The sequence below is a fragment of the Diprion similis genome, chromosome 2 (genome assembly GCF_021155765.1).
Source record: "Diprion similis isolate iyDipSimi1 chromosome 2, iyDipSimi1.1, whole genome shotgun sequence".
NCBI classification, from domain to species: Eukaryota; Metazoa; Arthropoda; class Insecta; order Hymenoptera; family Diprionidae; genus Diprion; species Diprion similis.
Window position 1 is genome coordinate 14,693,064 of NC_060106.1, and position 17,368 is coordinate 14,710,431.

Genomic DNA, 17,368 nt, shown 5'->3' on the forward strand with positions numbered 1-17,368 from the left:
TTGGGAAAGAAACGGCCTTATCCGTATCCCACAACAGGAAATTAAAAAGATCACCATTTCCCTCCACCCATTGGGTCAATTGACAAATCACAAAGTGGTATAATCTTTATTGACTGATTAAGCTGATCGTATACATGTACACATACCCATTAATAAGGTGTATAAATGCAAAATTCTTGCTCCTCGAAAAATGTCACAGGCAGGGCTTCAGTATTGCTAAATGTGAGATGTATATTTTTACTGAATATTTATATTGATTTTGGGTTATCAATCTTCTGTTATTCTAAAGAAACATCTTTGATTTAACTACAGTTTATCATCGACGTCGACACCAATTGCTGATGAAAATAAAAATAATATTTATGTAAAGTATCTATTAAATCGAAAAACTTTCTTCGTGAAGGAATTCAGGCTTTTATGGTGAAGTTGTTGAAATAAACTTATGCTAAGGAGTATCAATATTGATAAATGCTATACTTATTACATACTCTGATGCTGATGATAAAAATGGCAGAGGACACTTACTGTACGGACAAGTTTGTATTCTGGGACAAACATTGGATTTATACACCTGGTTAATATGAAATTTTTTATTGCATGTCACTTCACATCGTTGCTTCAAAAAAAGACTGAAACTCATCACTAGTAACAGTAATATTCAATTTTATTCCAATATATAGTTTGTTACATATAACACGAAACTAGTTTGTTCTTATAACTGATTGTCAATAAATACAAGCCATTCTGACGGAAGTCAGACACCAGGTTTCTATTGAATCATCACTTAATTAATATGTAAGTCGCAGGCAAATTAGCTATACAACATATCCGATAGCAAACACGTTGCATTCGTTTTTCACGTCGCTTGTAACCCGTTATATATATATATATATTACTCCAATTTGGACATCATTTCTAGTATGAGCTGTAAATTCTCTTAAAAATGTATTAATCCTTGAAACGTAAGTCCTGTGCCTTTTGTGCCTCTGCATTATATTACAATCTGGCACTGAAGAGATATGCAATGACCAAATTTACGGTAAAATAAAGTAAAGAAATTGTACAAACATAAAAACATTTGAATTACTTTAATTTTCAAGTTTTGTTACGAAGAAATACATGATTAGCAGTGCTTTGGAGTAAGTGTTCTTGCTGCTACTGCTGCAAACATTAGGAAATAAATGAGAAATGAAATTTTGAAACTATGTTTGCAGTAAAAAATTTTCCACTTGATACTTTCCTCACAGTATAGTATAATCAAGTGCGATGAATATTGTTCGAAAGAACTACTATTGCACCTAATTAATTAATTTATATTTTTCGTTTCTAATAAATGGCAACACATTCTAGAAAAGTCAAGTTGCAAACCATTTTAGGCATGACATCTGAAACAATCCTGGATCATTTGTTGTGAAACATAATTTGTCACAACACATTATTAAAAATTACTTATGTTGACGTGTTTTCTGATAACACGCTGTCACCGTGATTTGGGGAAAAGATTTGAATTAGATAATTTATTATACACTGTTTAATTCCTATAATGGTTTACAAAAACTATTTTTTTTCTGCATACAAATACAGTTTCTTTGATATATATTCATTGTAGGTGCGGTGTAATTGAGCAGAGCTATTGCGGAAAAGCAATTCGTTTTTCAAGTGTATTGGAGAAAGGTGTGTAATATATTTACTAAGTAATATAATAATAAGCTGAAACAACGTCGATCAAGGTAGGTAACGTTTTTATTTTTATTTTCACCAATATCAAAATAGTTAAAATATATACAAAACTTTGGGCAAGGCACTAAGAGCTCACTACGAACTTGAAAGCTATATACAGTTCAAGGTAATACATACTTCAAAATACAGTTATTTTAAACATAATTTACGAAATATGTACGCATAACATTACAGTAACAAGAGGGTGTATTTGAATTTTTAATTCGAAAAATTGAAGTACAACCTCGAGGTTACGGATTAATTTCAAAATTCGTACATGCCTTCAAGTTGTACACGCAAACTAAATTATAATGTTCTCCCTTTCACAAAGTGCACAAGAGAGTGGTTGGTTCAATACAGATAATAAATACAGGACTTAATACTAATAGAAAATAGTAAAGATCGATTGAAATTCTACAGATGACGAAAATATTTAATTTTTTTATACAACCCATTCAAGAATATTTGTGAGATGGTAAAGAAACCGGTAATTCACTGCTATATTAGTTTTAAAAATATGACATATTGTATTTCTATTGCGAATACTTATCACTTCGTTTCTATGATGCGAAGTGTTGCACACTTGGTTTGAATTTGATTACTCTATAAGTATAATCATTTCTAAGATAAATGCTCTGCAAAGACTGCACGTTTAGATTTCTAAATAATAAAATCTATTACATTCTCTGTGAATATTATCGGCTATTTTCGGTATGTCAGGATTTCTGAATCGTAGTTATGTATTTGCAACATTAGTACATGGTATAATTAAAAAGTTACCCAAAATAACACTCCGAAATGCTAAGTAAATTTCATAGTTTTAAATTAATGATTAATTTTCAATTAAATTATATGGGTAAATTTATTAGATACGTTAATATTTTATACTGAAATAGTGACGTTTCCATATTTCTTAATGATAACAGTAAGAAATATGGAAAGCCCGAGAATAAAATCGAAATGAATAATTAAATATATTAAATTCAATGTACTATTGTGAGAATCATTTAACATCTGTATAGTTAATTAACTGCTAGCTATAATGGGTATTTCTTTGTGGTATTAGAAATAAGACAACAATTATTATTATGAAAACTGCTTTTTGTAATTTGTCTGGCTAGGGAACTTATAATCAAATGTAATTTTTGAACTGGTGTAAGTATGAAAGGGACACTAGTTTTCATCGAATTAGAAATGTTGAGTGTTTGTTCTAGTTAAAATCTGACCTGTAAAACTTAAACTTATACCTCATCAGAGTCCTGCTCTGCCGATTTCACAAAGAATACAAGATAAGCAGTCATTTGGGCTGCGGACAATGCTTCTTCTTCTGTCATGGGTGCTACATCCATATCGTTGTAGTGATACCACTGTTTTCCATGCCTGACGTAACTCGTGTAGTGTCCACAGTCCATAGTGCCACCGGCATGTGCTATTATGCAGATTGGCTCATATGCGGTTGAATTTTTGGATGCATCATTTCTGTTAACAGCAGGTTGGAAACTACTCATTAATCAAAAGAAACAAGACAAGTCTAGATATAATATTGCCAACGGTAAAGGTTAAAAAAAAAAAAAAAAAAAAACGAAACTTAAGGGTCTATCATTGTTTTTCAGATACTCACAAGAATGTTGCACTGAGATCCAAATTCTTTGGTATCGTAACATCAGTGCTTATTTTAGAAAATATTCCCTCACTGGACATTCCATACCTATTCACCTGTAGCGTCAGAATTTTGGGTTGACGCCTAAATGTGGTACGCATTGTATGAACGTCATGTTTGCATGTTCCGCAAGTTAAATGTCTCTCTTCTGGTGCAAAAATGTTCTCTACAGCTTTTTGCAAATCTATCGGTGACATAATATCGTCTGAAGGAATGTCAACAAAAAGCATAAGGTTATCAACTTTTTTTTGGCGATGCTTCTGACATCCTTTACAAGTGTAATGTTCCATTAAATGAAGCTGGAAGTTCTCATCAACAGGATTTTTAAGCAATATTGTCTCATCATTTGTTGGTGCCGATGGTGGTGTGTGCACTTTGTAAGAAGGATCTGATGGGTGAGACAATTTACGTAGTTTTGGACTCAATAAATCTTGAACACTGTGACTCAGAGTTTGTTTTCTTAACTTTGGGCTTTGGTTAGGATCTCCAAGACTGTGGCTTCTTTTGATACCGTTACTTTTTGGTATAGAAATGTCTGCTAATGGTTGTCTTTTGTTAGGTGTCTGAGGTGTCTTCAACACTTTATGGGAATCTTGCTGATTTTTTGGTACATTTTCCATCTCATTCACGCCTTCTTCAGCTGAAATCAACTTTTCCAAGTCTGATTTAATATGGTTCAGGAGAATCATCAGAAACTCAGATACATCTTGTTGACGCTCGGAGGGGTACGTTTCATCAAGTACACCAAGTTCTTCTTTTAATAATCTGAAAATCACGTCATGATATGAACTTCATTGTATTCAGTTAGGTTGAATTTTCACAATGTTTCAGGTATCTTTCTTTTATCTCCATATTTCTTCGACTATTTAGGATGTGAACTATAATATGTAATATAGAATTGGGATAATCTAGATGAATACAAACAATAACATTTATTTCAATAAATGGTTCATGATTTGCTTCAGCAAAAAATTAAAGTAAAAAACATTATGCAGAATATAGTAGAAGCAGTACAGAATAGTAGTCATATCGTTTGCAGAAAATGAGAAAAGTAATCACGTAAAATTAATCATTATTCAATTATTATAAAATGAATATAAAATGGTTACTAATTACATGGCCTCTGACTTCGAAGCTGCACACAGTAAAAGTTTTCTCTCACAACGAGCAATGACTAGATTGTTAGTTAACAATGTAACAATGAAGAATCTGATAAAATTCTTAGTTTCTGTTTAGGGACTGAACATTTTTTGTCCAGTATCATTACCTGCTGAAATGCACAAACAAGAAGAGTGTCCTATTTTAAGGAAGAATGCACATCGATATGTTCTTGGTAAGCAAGATTTTCAAATTCTACTTCACGTCGATGTAACCAAAGTAGTAAGTCAAGTAATTTTTTCTATCTCAAATTTGCTATAGTTACACAATGAAAAAAGTTGTAATACTCTATAATTATCAGACACTTGAGTCTTACGACTATTTGTAATAAGATTGCATTGGATCCTAGGGAGAAGGAACACAATCGTATTTACCTCCCTGAAAACTAATCAAATTTAGATTTTTCAATGTAAAACGTCAAGTTTAAAAAAAGGCTATGCAGTGCTAGTACAAGAATAGTCAATATGAATTGCCAATGGATCGATGACACACTCACTTTACAGTTTGATATGCCTTTTCCCTTCCACTGGTACCCTTCATCCAATGTACTTTGGTACTGATCAAATATTTGGTTAATTTTGAACAATCCTGCAAGTTGTAGTGGTGGAATGTGTCCAGCAGGGGCATAGCAAATAATGCTTGCAAGGTTGCATTTAACCAACATCTGTTTTCTCCAGGTGGGTTTGGGAATCCAGTCAAGTGATATGGTTCTTGTAAATCAGTTTCTGTTGTTAGCAACGTATCATCTGGGATTTTCAGTATTTCCAGCTGTTTAATGCTGCCAAGTAAGGTTGGTCCACTTTCTTCAAGATCATTCCCATCCCAGGGATTGAACATTTCCTCCGGAATAGCAGATGTATCAAAATTATTGTGGGCGGTACATATTTCCTGCAGATTTGGCACAACAGGATTTATGATCACTGCAACCTTTGGAGTTGAACTCACGATGTGGTTAGTCGTTTTCAATTTTGTTTGATCATTTGTGTTTAATGAAAATATATTTATAGAATTTTCTGTTGAGTTTTTCAAATTTTCAACCGCTCTTGCTATCTTTGCCTTCATACCAATAGGTGAATTAGATTTGGACGGATTTTGATTTTTTTTTGACAGTGAAAGTGGTGTTGTTGCTGTCGATCTTTGGGCAGGTGATTTTTTATAGAAATTTTCCGTGGTAATCAAAGCATTTCCAAGACTACTATTTGCTTTGAGAGTACTGGTAGATGCCAGATTTGTACATTTTGTGGCTTTTGAAACAGGAGTTTTTGGACTAGTAGACTTGATTTGCACTTGTATTTCTGTGGTATTGGGCACATCCTCAGATACTGGCACTGAAGTCTCTCCAAAATTGGGCTTGATTATCGTTAACTCAGACCTTAAAATAGTATCTTCATCTTTCTCAATTTTTCTATGAATCGGTTTTCTAACTATCGGTCGAATACTTATCTCATCTGAATTCACAAAGGGCATCAAAGAGCAATTTTTTGATTCTGTTTGGTCACTTTTGCCTGCGGCATTTTTTTTTGGTGATGCAGTATTATCATGTACTTCTACTATAAGATAAACGTCATCACACTTGCTCATGGAAGTGGCATCATTTGCTTTGTTACTAACATTTTTATCTGCAATATCGGTAGGCGTTTGATGATAATCATTTCGATCAGCAGTGCCTGCGTTACCTACAGTTTTCTTTATCGGTGTCAAAGTGATCTCATTACTATTGAGATTTAAATTCAAAGATATATCTTCTGTAGGACTCTGTATTAGTTTCTTGCGAGCGCTACAAGGACCTTGATGATTACGTCTCCGCTTAGCAGATTGAGTCAGTTCTGCATTCCATGTAAGGCTGGTGTCAACCACTGTTTAAAAAAAAAGTAATAAGCTATCAGTATTTGTATGAAAAGTGATTGTAATCATATTAAACAAAAATTACTTAATAGTAATTTAATTATATGGTGATCAGTGAGTAATCAAAGATGCCTTTAAATTTTTGATACAACAATTCTGCACTAGCATCTCAGCTGTTACTTAAATGTTTTGGATACATTCATTATATCTCTCTAAGAAACTCTCATTGCCGCAAAGTATACCGATACAGACAAGTGATATATCCAGAGATATAAATAGGAACAAAACGAATAACTAGTGAACAAAATCTTCCAGGCTGAGTGGGAAAATTGATGAGTGGCAACTGTTGAAGGAAAGTTCATTCTAAGTGTAAAATGGTAACGCAATGAGTAGAAATACCACAGTAGTGAAAATAAATCGCGTTATCATCTTATCCTTGTCAACGAATCCCGTTATTCGAGAAGGATTATTGACAGAAAGAAAGAATATGCTGGCTGACCCACATAAGTGAAATTGAGGTTAGGTAGGTTTGTATACATACTAATATTAGGTGAACTTGGTGACGTGTTAGCGGCTTTTGGCCGTATATTCCGGTGAACCGCTGCTGTTGCTACGCTCAACATCTTTCACGGTTTACAAGATACTTCCACGTTTCTGAAATATTTGCAGAACCCGGGTGTTGCTGTGGCACGTTGGACGTACTGCCGATTTCTTGGGTTCACCTATTGTTCAGTGTCCCGTTGATAATAATGCCAAGTTAAGTATTATGTTGCACGGTCAAATATTTATCGACAAACCATTCGCGTTTTCTTACATTCTTCGATAAAAATTGTGGAAAGATACACAACACACGGCACCCGGCACCAAGCAACGAGCGTGTGCGTTTTGGCGCCCGAATATAATCCACTCCTCTCCAGAATATTGGCGGGAAATATCTACCAATCAGAATATTGGGTTAGACAGAATCAGCCAACCATCAACTCCAACGGCATTGGACGCTATCTATGGAAAAATTGCTTACAAGACGTCACCAAGCAATATCACATAACGTCACGCGACTGTCACCGAAGTTACCCGAAGCTTATCGAATGTTGAGACTTTAGTTGCAGGTCCAGAACGGTGGCGCAACAGTCTACACAGATCAGTGATCAGTGCTACTTGTAATATACATGTATTGTATACATGCTGAATATGAAACGTATTGCCGGTAATATTGTTTTGCAAGTTGGAACAAGTTTGTCTCATCAGTTCAGGCCGATGGCACGTCGTTATAGAAGAAAAAAAAATTATTATAAGAGAGCGTGGAGTCCTGTTTCTGCAGTGTTTTGATGGTGCGTTCTTAGATTATAGTTTTCTTGTAGGTTTTAACTAGATCTGATTAGCTTGACATTGCTGTCTGATAAACTCTCGACTAATCGAAGCGGTTTATGTCGAGACAATGGTTTGCATAAACAGTTATTTGTCAATGCAATAATTGACATTCGAATCATTCGTTTCCAGTGATTTGTTTATTAATTATGAATATTGAACCTCTCAGCCAGTTATAATTCAATAATCAATATATTATAATTCAATATCTGAGCTTGTATTGTATCTTATTGAATATTAGCTTATATTGAATTGGTATCGTATCCTTCAATGCAGTTCGTATCACTTCTTCGTGGTTCGTTTATTGACATTTCAGAAACGTGTGAATAATTGCAGAGAAAAATTTTGTTCATACAATCTACCATGTCATAAAATCATATTACCGATAAGTATGCTCTGCAATATCCACCGTTCAGATAAGGGTAAGGACGGGTCGGTTACCGACACGTATGCTTTCGCCAGTAGAAACTAGTTCCAAAATTTAATTCTATTACGATCAGGGGGCGCTAGCATTCCTAGGCACATGTCTTGCAGATACTAGAGTCGTACAGTACGATACGCGTTTTTCAGGTGTCAAGTCGAGTACGAGTCTTGTTATTCCTCACCTGGAGATAACCAACAAAAAGAAGAAGAAGGAAAAGAAGTATCTGATTCTCAATATTTGCATATTACTTCTAAAAATTTCGATAAATCAATGGCATCTGCAGAATCCAAGAAGATCGAATCCACATCTGATGAGAATGACGTCGATGCGAACGGGACTTCAGGAAGTGAGATTGAAAAAAATGATGATCATTTTCCAATTTCTGGAATGCAAGAAATATCCAAACAGAGGCCATCAAATGTATGGTAAATTATACAGATTTCAAATCTTATGACTTTAGTGGTAGTTACCTGAAATTAATGAAGTTTGTCCTTCAATAGTTAAATAGGTTAGGTTTAATGAATTCTTATAGCTGCGTAGACTTATCAGATGGACTGCGCGGTCCGTGTATCGAGCTGAAGCTGTAATTAGAAAGAGAGAGCAACAGCTGGAGTCGGACCTCTCACTCTAATCTGTGACTTGGCAGGGGAAACACAGACTCATACAAATGTACCTCCCGCTTGCCTTATTGCTTTCTCTGCCTGGCGTCTGCTCGACTGTCTTTCGGTCGTGCAACAGAGAAGTCCAGCTCCAGTTGTACTGTCTTTTTCTAATTATGACTTCAGTTCGATGCACAGACCGCTCGGTCTATATGTATAAGCCTATGTGCAGCTGTTACTTGTAGCGATAATGCAGTTTATAAAGGATGATATGTTGCGGTATCGTGTTTGATATAACGTGTTTATTTTACAGCTAGAAGATTTAATCCACAATGAGAATTTGACCTACGATACTACTGAGGCTAATTTGAGCCTAGGAGATATTTCTGAGGATGACGAAATTTGGGTGTTTGATATTCCCAAAACGGTGAGAAGTAACCTGCAGCTGTATTAAACATATTAATACTTTACCTTTCTCTCTTTCCTTTAAATTATTGAAATCTTTGTTTATATTACTTTTCACTGCTTCGCACCAACAGATCGATCCCAAGAACTTTAAAGGCCAATCGATAAAACTTGGGAAAAAGAACAATTTTCAAGTTGGAAATGAATTGTATGAGACATGTTCAAGTGCGAGTGACAGCAAGCAGCATCTGTCTTTAGTCTTTAATACCGGTAGACGAAAGCGACCTTATAAAACAAGTAATTAATTGTGTCATAACTGATTAGTTTTTTAACATTCTCTGTAGTAAAAATCAGCCAGCTACTCTAACGTATTCTCAATATGTCTTTCTACTATTCTTGCAGTTAATGTGAAACCAGCAGGCTGTGTACAGGTTCGTCAGAAGCTTTCCAGCGTAGTCGATATAGATTTGGTATCTCCAAAAAAGGCAAGCGTACCCTTTCCAAAGAATCTCAAACTTAGGCACCCTCTATTTGGTCATGATTATTGCGACAAACTTATATCCGTTGAGAAATGAGTTTGGCTTACTGGTAATCATTGAATGGTTTGTAGTACCTGTACCATAGGTTACATGGAATTTTTCAGCAAGTCAAATTATCTGTACATATCTGGCAAGATAAAACTCACATAAATATTATGAGGATGAAGTGGCAACATGCGTAAATAATAATAATATTATTTAGATTGAACAATGAAATAAATTATTGGTGTAAATGATTTTAATAAAGAGGTATACATTATACTCGGAACATCCTTACTTTACGATGTTCGATTTTTTATCATTGTTCATTGTACCAATACTTTATCATCTTTAGTCAAAATTCATTCGTGTTTTATCTATGATCTAAACTAATACGATGTGTTAAAAATCAGGTGATGCAACATGATAAATTGTAATATCTATACCTTTAACCTTTACAGGACCTTGACATTCTTTTTCAACTTTTTAGTTTGAAGTCCTAGAACTTCGCTGTTTTTATCATTGGGTTGGGTGATAAAAAAGATAATATCACTTTCGACACGATCTATCGGCTTCCGGTCCTGTACGGGTTAAGTATGTGCCTCATATATTGCCAGTGGTAATTCGCGCTGTTTGAATCTCCCGCCATTTTCATGTCTCCTACACGGGTGGTTCCCTGTCACGAATATACAGTATTGATAAGAAGAGACGTGAAAAGGTGTAAGATTTTCGGGAAACGCGTAAATCTTGTGCTGAACAGAAGATCAAACACCGTTGAACACCGTAGAAAATTTCAACAACTATTTTACAGTGACAGTCTATTGAATGAATGGTATTTTTTGACAGTGTATCGTTTAGGAGTGAAATAAATATTTGGAATAGAGTGGTCCATTGATTGGCTAGATGGTGAATACAAATAATCATATACCGGGATGCTGGACGATATAATATCGCATAGATAACTTTTAATTTTTTTTATGCCAAGAAATCGAGGGTGGCTGAAGAGAATATCAGCTGAATTGTGGGCGAATATGCTAAAACTAACGAGACTAAACCTAATCTTTTAACATTTTTTCGTTAAAATTCTTTTCAAACGTGGGGGTGCAGTAATCCACGAATCATTATTGTCCACACCCTTCGCTATAAGCTACGTGCAGATACTTGACGACGAGAAAAAACTATTCCAAATCGATTTACTTATCTCGCTAAGAAACGTATGGTATTCACAGTCGTCATGTAAGTCTGACAAAACTGCTTAAAGTCTTTATGCACACGTTAATCAGAAGCCAGAAACTTCCGATGAACGAATAAATATATCGAAATAACCATCAAGTTGTAAAGTGTTTGCGCGATAATTTTTCTAACTTATAATAACAGTCTCGGAAGAATTTTTTATTTATATTTGTTATATTGTTTTTATCCCTGCATGCGGGTTTTTCCTGAAATATTTTTAAGAATCATACTATCTTCATATATATATATATCTATATATATGTATAGATATACTGTCTATATATATATATACACACTTAATATCGATCGCGAGGACAATAATATTGGTAAAGTGCGGGAAAATATTGTACGGCAGTTTTAGTTACAATGGACCATATAAGTGAGTTCGATATTAGACTTGAAAAAGAGGCGTATTATGCTGGAGAAACGATACACGGCCACGTTATTTTACATACAACCGAAAATTTCAAATTGAGATGTGAGTATTATACCTGCATGTGCCTGCACTGTTTGTGGATAAAGTTTATTTCGTGCGTTCAACCGTCGTCGGTCCGCAAACGACTCCTTGCGAGTAAATTAAAACGTTTCGATTACTTCGAAATAAGCAAGATCCCGGATTGAAATGGAATAATTTCGAAGAAAAATTAATCTAAAAATTGTCTGTCATCTAGAGTTAATCAGCTAGACTCCGAAAATATTGAAATCTGAAATCGGTCTACTGGGCGTAAGTTAAACGCGAATTTCGTTTTCTATAATAATGATTTTTAAACGATTTTTAAACGGACAAATGATAAAAACAATCATGTAATCTGTATCATTTCTATTTATTTATTACGACTTTATGAAAATTTGATACTGTCTTTCTCTCACATGGAATATTATGCATATTATTTTTGTCGGAATAATTCATTGTAGAATGTCATATCATGCCTTAATCATTAATATTCAAATTAATAATTACAGCTATTAGAGTGTCATTGCGGGGTCAGGCACATGCGGAATGGAAAGTACTCGTTAGTGGGGATCGACGAAGCGTTAAAGATGATCAATATTTTGTTGATGAGCGGCTGGTCATATGGGGCCAAGGTACGTCATTAACTCAATGTACATACTATCTAACGATCCTCAATATCCTCGATAATGAACATACCGCAGTTGCTTCAATCGACCAGTTTAAAGATCTGTTAATTTACAGATTCATCAGAAGGTCCTGTGCCAATATTACCTCGTGGGAAACATCAGTTTCCATTTCGGTTCAATTTACCTGAAAGTGCCCTGCCCTGCAGTTTTGAATCTCGTACTGGCTGCATTAGATACTACATAAAAGCAACAGTCGATAGGCCTTACGCCAGTCCGCCTCAGGGTTTTAAATACTTCACTTTGATCGGACCTCACATAGACTGTATGGATGAACAATACCTGGTATTTGCTGATCTTCGTTCACTCGCTGTTACAATATTGATATAAAATATTTGTTGGTATTCTACGGATTGTCCTGAGTTTGTATTTCCAAAAACTGACTCAATAACATATCGCAAAGAATTGATAGGTTTTTCAAACAACCGCATGCAACATTTGTACTCTAGTTTATGTGCAATAAGCATGATTGAATTTTTTGATCAGTAAAAATAATCGTCATATATTTACTTATCTAGAAACCAATGGTTGGAAATGAAATATATGCTTCCTGCTGTTTCTGCTGCACGCGCAATCCGGTAGAATTAAGTGCCCAGTTGGAAAGAAGCGCTTATGTTTGTGGAGAGAGCATTAAGTTACGCGCTGCAATGGACAACAGAGGATTAGAAAAAGCTTGGCTGAAAGTTAAATTGACGCAGGTGAACTAACATTTATTTTGCTATAAGCACTGTATGTCACAGCTGTTTTATTATTATCATTATTCAAATATCTTACTAAATTGATAATCAAATGGCACTCTACAGTATGTAGAATTTTTCATCGATCGTGGAGTTCTTGGAGCGAGTAGGGAGCAACAGAAAATGGTTTTAGAATACAAAGGCGACCCAGTTCAACCTGGCTCAGCTATGAAATGGGACTCTGCCAAAACAATGGTTTTACCAGTATGTCCCCCAACATTACTAGGTGTCTGCCGGCTCATCCAAATCTATTATGTTTTAAAGGTACGGTACTCTATTTCTTCTGGTATTAGAATAACAAGTTTTTTACCTAAGAATTCAGGTCTAGAAATTATAGCTACATAAATAACTGTACTTTGGTACTACTTGTAAGTAGAACTTCATTATTCCTTCTCTATACTATGATTAATATCATATTTAATTCAACTGTAATAGGTCAGCGTAGAATTTGAAAAAGCAGGGGAGGATCTTCAGATGCATTTTCCTATAACTGTTGCAACTGTTCCATTCCGAATACCAAACAGCGTTCATCACCCACAAATAAAATATGGTACGTACCATCGAAATTTAATAATATTACTGACAGTATGTGGAAATAATTTACACAGTGGATAGATTTCAACAGAGATGATCAAGCCAAAGCAATGTGCCTTCAAATTAAGAGACTTATAGGTGTATAATGTAAACTTAAACATGGTTGGTATTATTGTAGAAGTTGCAGCTGAGCACGTAGAAGGAGGCTGTTATATAGGACCGGAATTTTTACTTGGTCAGGTCTACGACGGATCGGATGTAACGCAACCTTCAGCCCTTGTTTTGTACAGACCCGTTTATGTATGCACCACAAACGACTGGAGAGGTCACGAACATTAATAAGAGGAAAGTTTTCATACATTGAAAATTTCAGGGTAATATTATATAAATGTCGCGCAATTAAGAACTTCAAATTTTGTATTAAATCCAAAATTCTGGACTGACTGATTTCTTATATGTTTCTAGTATTGCTTTTAATAGTACTAAACTGACGAAACGACGTTTAATGTTGAAATTAAAAATACGGTAGTAAAAAATTACAACAACAATAATAAAATTAAAAATAATAATAATAATAATAACAACAACAACAATAATAATAGTAATTACACGAACAACAATAATAGTACTAATAATAATAAACATAATAATAATCGAAGGTAAATGTTACGGATTAAATAAGAATTCGAGCTAAAATACATCTCCTGTGATTTGAAAAAATAAAATAATTGGATCGTTAACAAATAACTACGATAAATATAATTCACAGAATGTTGAAAAAAATTCAGCGGTACTCTGTATCTGAAACTTGTGTTTTGTAATTGACGCACACTTATGTGTGTGTGAAAATTTGAAAGCACAAGTTTTAATTAGATATTAATCAGAAACTTACCAATACTTGAGAGATATGTGCGAGATTTTTCGATACTTTGTGTTGCGATCGCATTTTTTGTTTGATTCCAAAGAAAAAGATAATCCGTCGGCCTCGTATTAAAACGTTCGGCTGAGATTAGCACCGTTTTTCAACGAAATGCAGGTTTCAAGTGATCTGCGGGATTTCATACGGAATTTCCGAAGACGAAACTGAACATCTTGAAGTCCTCGTTATACTTCGTTTTTCGGAGCAGAGCCATCACTTATAAGATCGAAAGGTACTTATGTAAAACTTAACTAGTATTCATGCGATCGATGTATTCACGTCAGACTTAAAATTCGCATATTTTACATACGATTGCTATATTGTTCAGCTGGTGGACAAGCGTGAACGTACTTTCCAGCCAGACATTCGTAAACGAATATATTTTGTCGTATGTGCAGAAGGATTAATAATGTTGAATCCTCAATGAAATGTATAAGGCATACATGAATGTCTGTATCTTGTAAAAACTTATCTATATAGAAAATATGTGTATTTTTTGGTGTAATTGTATACAATTCGTTATGGTATCGGAGTGGGACTCCGGTACTGATCACATTCGTATAATCACAATATCGTTTGAACGAAGATGTCCGAACGGTTATTATACATGAAATTCTACTTGAAGAGCTCCTCCACGTTACATACATTTGAATAATTTGCGTACTTCTATTGCACAGGCTCAGTTCTACATGGTAATTTGTTCATCAAATAATAATTATAGTATCGCTGCAATTCAAACAATATTCCGATGCTTTCCTTGAAATCCGATTATGATATTTAGTATGATTCGTAGGAATATTTAAATTGAAAACAATTACGACAATTTTACATGCGATACTTCGAACGAGCCTGTGCAAAGTGATTTCACGAATAACTGGGAGTTACCGAATAAAATGAAGCCCTAGGGCATTACAACTAACAGCCATTCATACAGGTCGTGACGGGATTCTGGGGAGCTAAAGGGCCTAAGGGTGCTCGCCAGCCCGCCGAAGAGAGTCCATCCTTAGAATCGGTATTTTTTTTGAAATTGTGCACTGAATAGCGGTTGTATAGGCCCCATATGCTGTTCATTAACTTGCTATTGTACTTCAGCGGTGTTAACTCGGTGCCTGAAAAAAATATATAAATAGTTGCCAATGTCAGTAAAACGTGAGAAATGGTTCAAAATACGTAATGATGCAGGCTGATTAAATAGCAAATCGTATAAAATTCTCTTGTACACTTACAATTAGGCAACTCAAATTACTGTACAGATTTTTCTACACGGGGCGAGTGACGATAATTTCAGTAAAAATTGTGTACTTTATACTCACTTTGATTGATCGGCTTAGCATTAGTGTACGAGTGATAGTTCCCCTTATTCTCGCTTCCACCTTCTGTAGCGTTCATCTCTGAAATTAACCAGATTCTTTCCTGGTTTTCGCGGACCTTCCGTGCCGCAAATACTCCCTGTGGTACAGCAGACATAATTCTCTTGCACTCTGTAACAAATTGTATCAATTCATGAGACAAGATCAACAAAATGATAGCCGAAAATGCTTGTCCGCACATTTTCGTAATTGTCTTTTTCTTCGTCTTTTCTTTCCTCTCTGGTAATTTGTAGAGAAACCTTAGAGATCACTGATTAGTGGAAAATTTGAATCGTTCGAATACGGTTAGCAGCTGTCTGAACGGAATATATACCCCTACACAAAGAAAAACAAAACATCGAAAGTTTATTTGCACGGAGGCAAAACATGTGAAGCTTGGACTGAATCAGTCGGCAGTATACCCGTCTGCAATGTTTTATCAGAATGACCTGGACCCCACTGGAAGGTCGGAAGGCAACCGTTATTCTACCCCGCGTGCAGTTTCGCCCATCATTATATGATGTCGTCAACAACTTAATCTCCAAATTCATAATTCACAATCGCTAAATACGGCGGGCTATTATCGTCGTGATAAGTATTTCAACTTTCTGTCGACTTGTATATTTCTCACAACATATTAAATATCTCGGCGCAATATTTTATTCTTCATTATATACTTGGTTATAATTCTATGCGCACATCAGCTATAATGTGCAAGAGACAATAAATGAACACAAATCCATAGATACGGTATTTTTATACGTCATATAATAAAATATAATATTATACTGACCAGTACAGTTCTCGAAAAGCAGTTCAGCGACTTGATCTTCTGGAATAGTGTCTTTCACGCTGACCGATTTTCGACCCACGGGACTGAGTTCAGTCTTCTTTTTCTTATCTCCTTGAAAACTCAGCTTAATCGCTTTCAAATTCATACAGAATGACTGCAGAGGTTTCGTAGACAATATCATTAACTAGCCGAGATATATATTGCAAAATGTATGAAAATGTGCAGCTAGTGTCGTAATTCCACAATCACTGTTTTATACATGTATGAACCTTTTAGAGTTTAACGTATAAGAGTCGGTACGTTTGAATAGCGCAGATATCAAACTGGCTCTGGGTAACTCGACACTAGCTCTTTTATAAGTTTGCAAAGACCCGGGCGTAGGAGGGATTAATCTGTGACGTTAGCGTATCAACAGTCCGTGTTGCTATCATCTTGTGGATGAGGGCCATTTAAGTGTTTGAAAATTGCGTATACCCGTAATACGACTATCGCGGCGAGTGACATGCACATTGTCAATATCTTGTACGTTTGTTGCGTGATGTCAAAACTATATGTTTTCTTTTTTTAGAAAAGAAAAGAAAAACAGAAAGGTTCTCAGTGCGTCATTTCGATGGATGGGAACCTCTTACTCGGAACTACGTATTTAGTTTTTTATTACACCCTTCCGAGCGTCATAGTCACAACATGTGCGCTATTATCATTGCGAATTTTCATTCGGACTCATTATCAATTCGAACGCATCCCTGGACCACTTGTGGCGAGTTCACGGAAAGTCAAGTGATAAATGTATTTTATCTACGACGAGATAATATACGTGCCTACAATTTCGTGAACTCATAATATTATACTATCATACATTATTGCTGGGATAATTCTTTGCACTGTAAAATAATTCCCTTCGGTTTCATGAGTGTAATTCGAGTAATTTATATTCCAATGCTATAATGATTCAAGTGTATACGTAAGAATA

The 17,368-nt window shown here is 35.1% G+C and overlaps 4 protein-coding genes across 4 annotated transcripts; 2 read left to right on the plus strand and 2 right to left on the minus strand.

Annotated features, from left to right (window-relative positions):
- Positions 1–2,780: 2,780 nt before the first annotated feature.
- LOC124416021 lies at positions 2,781–7,348 on the minus strand. The gene is made up of 4 exons (XM_046896837.1): positions 6,924–7,348; positions 5,034–6,393; positions 3,341–4,144; positions 2,781–3,198 (listed from the first exon to the last, which is right to left on the minus strand). Exons 1-4 carry the CDS (start codon positions 7,003–7,005, stop codon positions 2,961–2,963), a joined length of 2,484 nt encoding a protein of 827 aa, XP_046752793.1. The 5' UTR covers positions 7,006–7,348; the 3' UTR covers positions 2,781–2,960.
- A 1,068-nt stretch (positions 7,349–8,416) lies between these two features.
- On the plus strand, positions 8,417–9,958 carry LOC124411782. Its single transcript, XM_046891204.1, has 5 exons — positions 8,417–8,599; positions 8,883–8,930; positions 9,065–9,200; positions 9,313–9,475; positions 9,581–9,958. The coding sequence occupies exons 1-5, from the start codon at positions 8,445–8,447 to the stop codon at positions 9,751–9,753; spliced, it is 675 nt and encodes a 224-aa protein (XP_046747160.1). The 5' UTR covers positions 8,417–8,444; the 3' UTR covers positions 9,754–9,958.
- A 1,246-nt stretch (positions 9,959–11,204) lies between these two features.
- LOC124415972 (arrestin domain-containing protein 3-like) lies at positions 11,205–13,861 on the plus strand. The gene is made up of 7 exons (XM_046896744.1): positions 11,205–11,407; positions 11,893–12,015; positions 12,125–12,351; positions 12,585–12,764; positions 12,870–13,067; positions 13,239–13,353; positions 13,516–13,861. Exons 1-7 carry the CDS (start codon positions 11,296–11,298, stop codon positions 13,674–13,676), a joined length of 1,116 nt encoding a protein of 371 aa, XP_046752700.1. The 5' UTR covers positions 11,205–11,295; the 3' UTR covers positions 13,677–13,861.
- Positions 13,862–14,729: 868 nt separating this feature from the next.
- On the minus strand, positions 14,730–16,746 carry LOC124416571. Its single transcript, XM_046897766.1, has 3 exons — positions 16,399–16,746; positions 15,570–15,737; positions 14,730–15,365 (listed from the first exon to the last, which is right to left on the minus strand). The coding sequence occupies exons 1-3, from the start codon at positions 16,577–16,579 to the stop codon at positions 15,172–15,174; spliced, it is 543 nt and encodes a 180-aa protein (XP_046753722.1). The 5' UTR covers positions 16,580–16,746; the 3' UTR covers positions 14,730–15,171.
- Between the last annotated feature and the right edge of the window lie 622 nt (positions 16,747–17,368).

Bases quoted from the DNA above. Each gene is read 5' to 3' on its own strand.
- LOC124416021 (XM_046896837.1), bottom strand. From the start codon at position 7,005: ATGTTGAGCGTAGCAACAGCAGCGGTTCACCGGAATATACGGCCAAAA. The intron at 6,394-6,923 runs GTATGTATACAA...TTTTTTAAACAG, and splicing joins ACCAAGTTCACCTAATATTA to TGGTTGACACCAGCCTTACA. The intron at 3,199-3,340 runs GTGAGTATCTGA...TGCTGTTAACAG, and splicing joins GATCTCAGTGCAACATTCTT to AAATGATGCATCCAAAAATT.
- LOC124411782 (XM_046891204.1), top strand. From the start codon at position 8,445: ATGGCATCTGCAGAATCCAAGAAGATCGAATCCACATCTGATGAGAAT. The intron at 8,931-9,064 runs GTACTGTCTTTT...GTATCGTGTTTG, and splicing joins AGAGAAGTCCAGCTCCAGTT to ATATAACGTGTTTATTTTAC. The intron at 9,476-9,580 runs GTAATTAATTGT...CTATTCTTGCAG, and splicing joins AAAGCGACCTTATAAAACAA to TTAATGTGAAACCAGCAGGC.
- LOC124415972 (XM_046896744.1), top strand. From the start codon at position 11,296: ATGGACCATATAAGTGAGTTCGATATTAGACTTGAAAAAGAGGCGTAT. The intron at 12,352-12,584 runs GTATTTGCTGAT...TTACTTATCTAG, and splicing joins GTATGGATGAACAATACCTG to AAACCAATGGTTGGAAATGA. The intron at 13,068-13,238 runs GTACGGTACTCT...CAACTGTAATAG, and splicing joins AAATCTATTATGTTTTAAAG to GTCAGCGTAGAATTTGAAAA.
- LOC124416571 (XM_046897766.1), bottom strand. From the start codon at position 16,579: ATGATATTGTCTACGAAACCTCTGCAGTCATTCTGTATGAATTTGAAA. The intron at 15,738-16,398 runs GTCAGTATAATA...AATTTGTTACAG, and splicing joins GCTTTTCGAGAACTGTACTG to AGTGCAAGAGAATTATGTCT. The intron at 15,366-15,569 runs GTGAGTATAAAG...TATTTTTTTCAG, and splicing joins TGCTAAGCCGATCAATCAAA to GCACCGAGTTAACACCGCTG.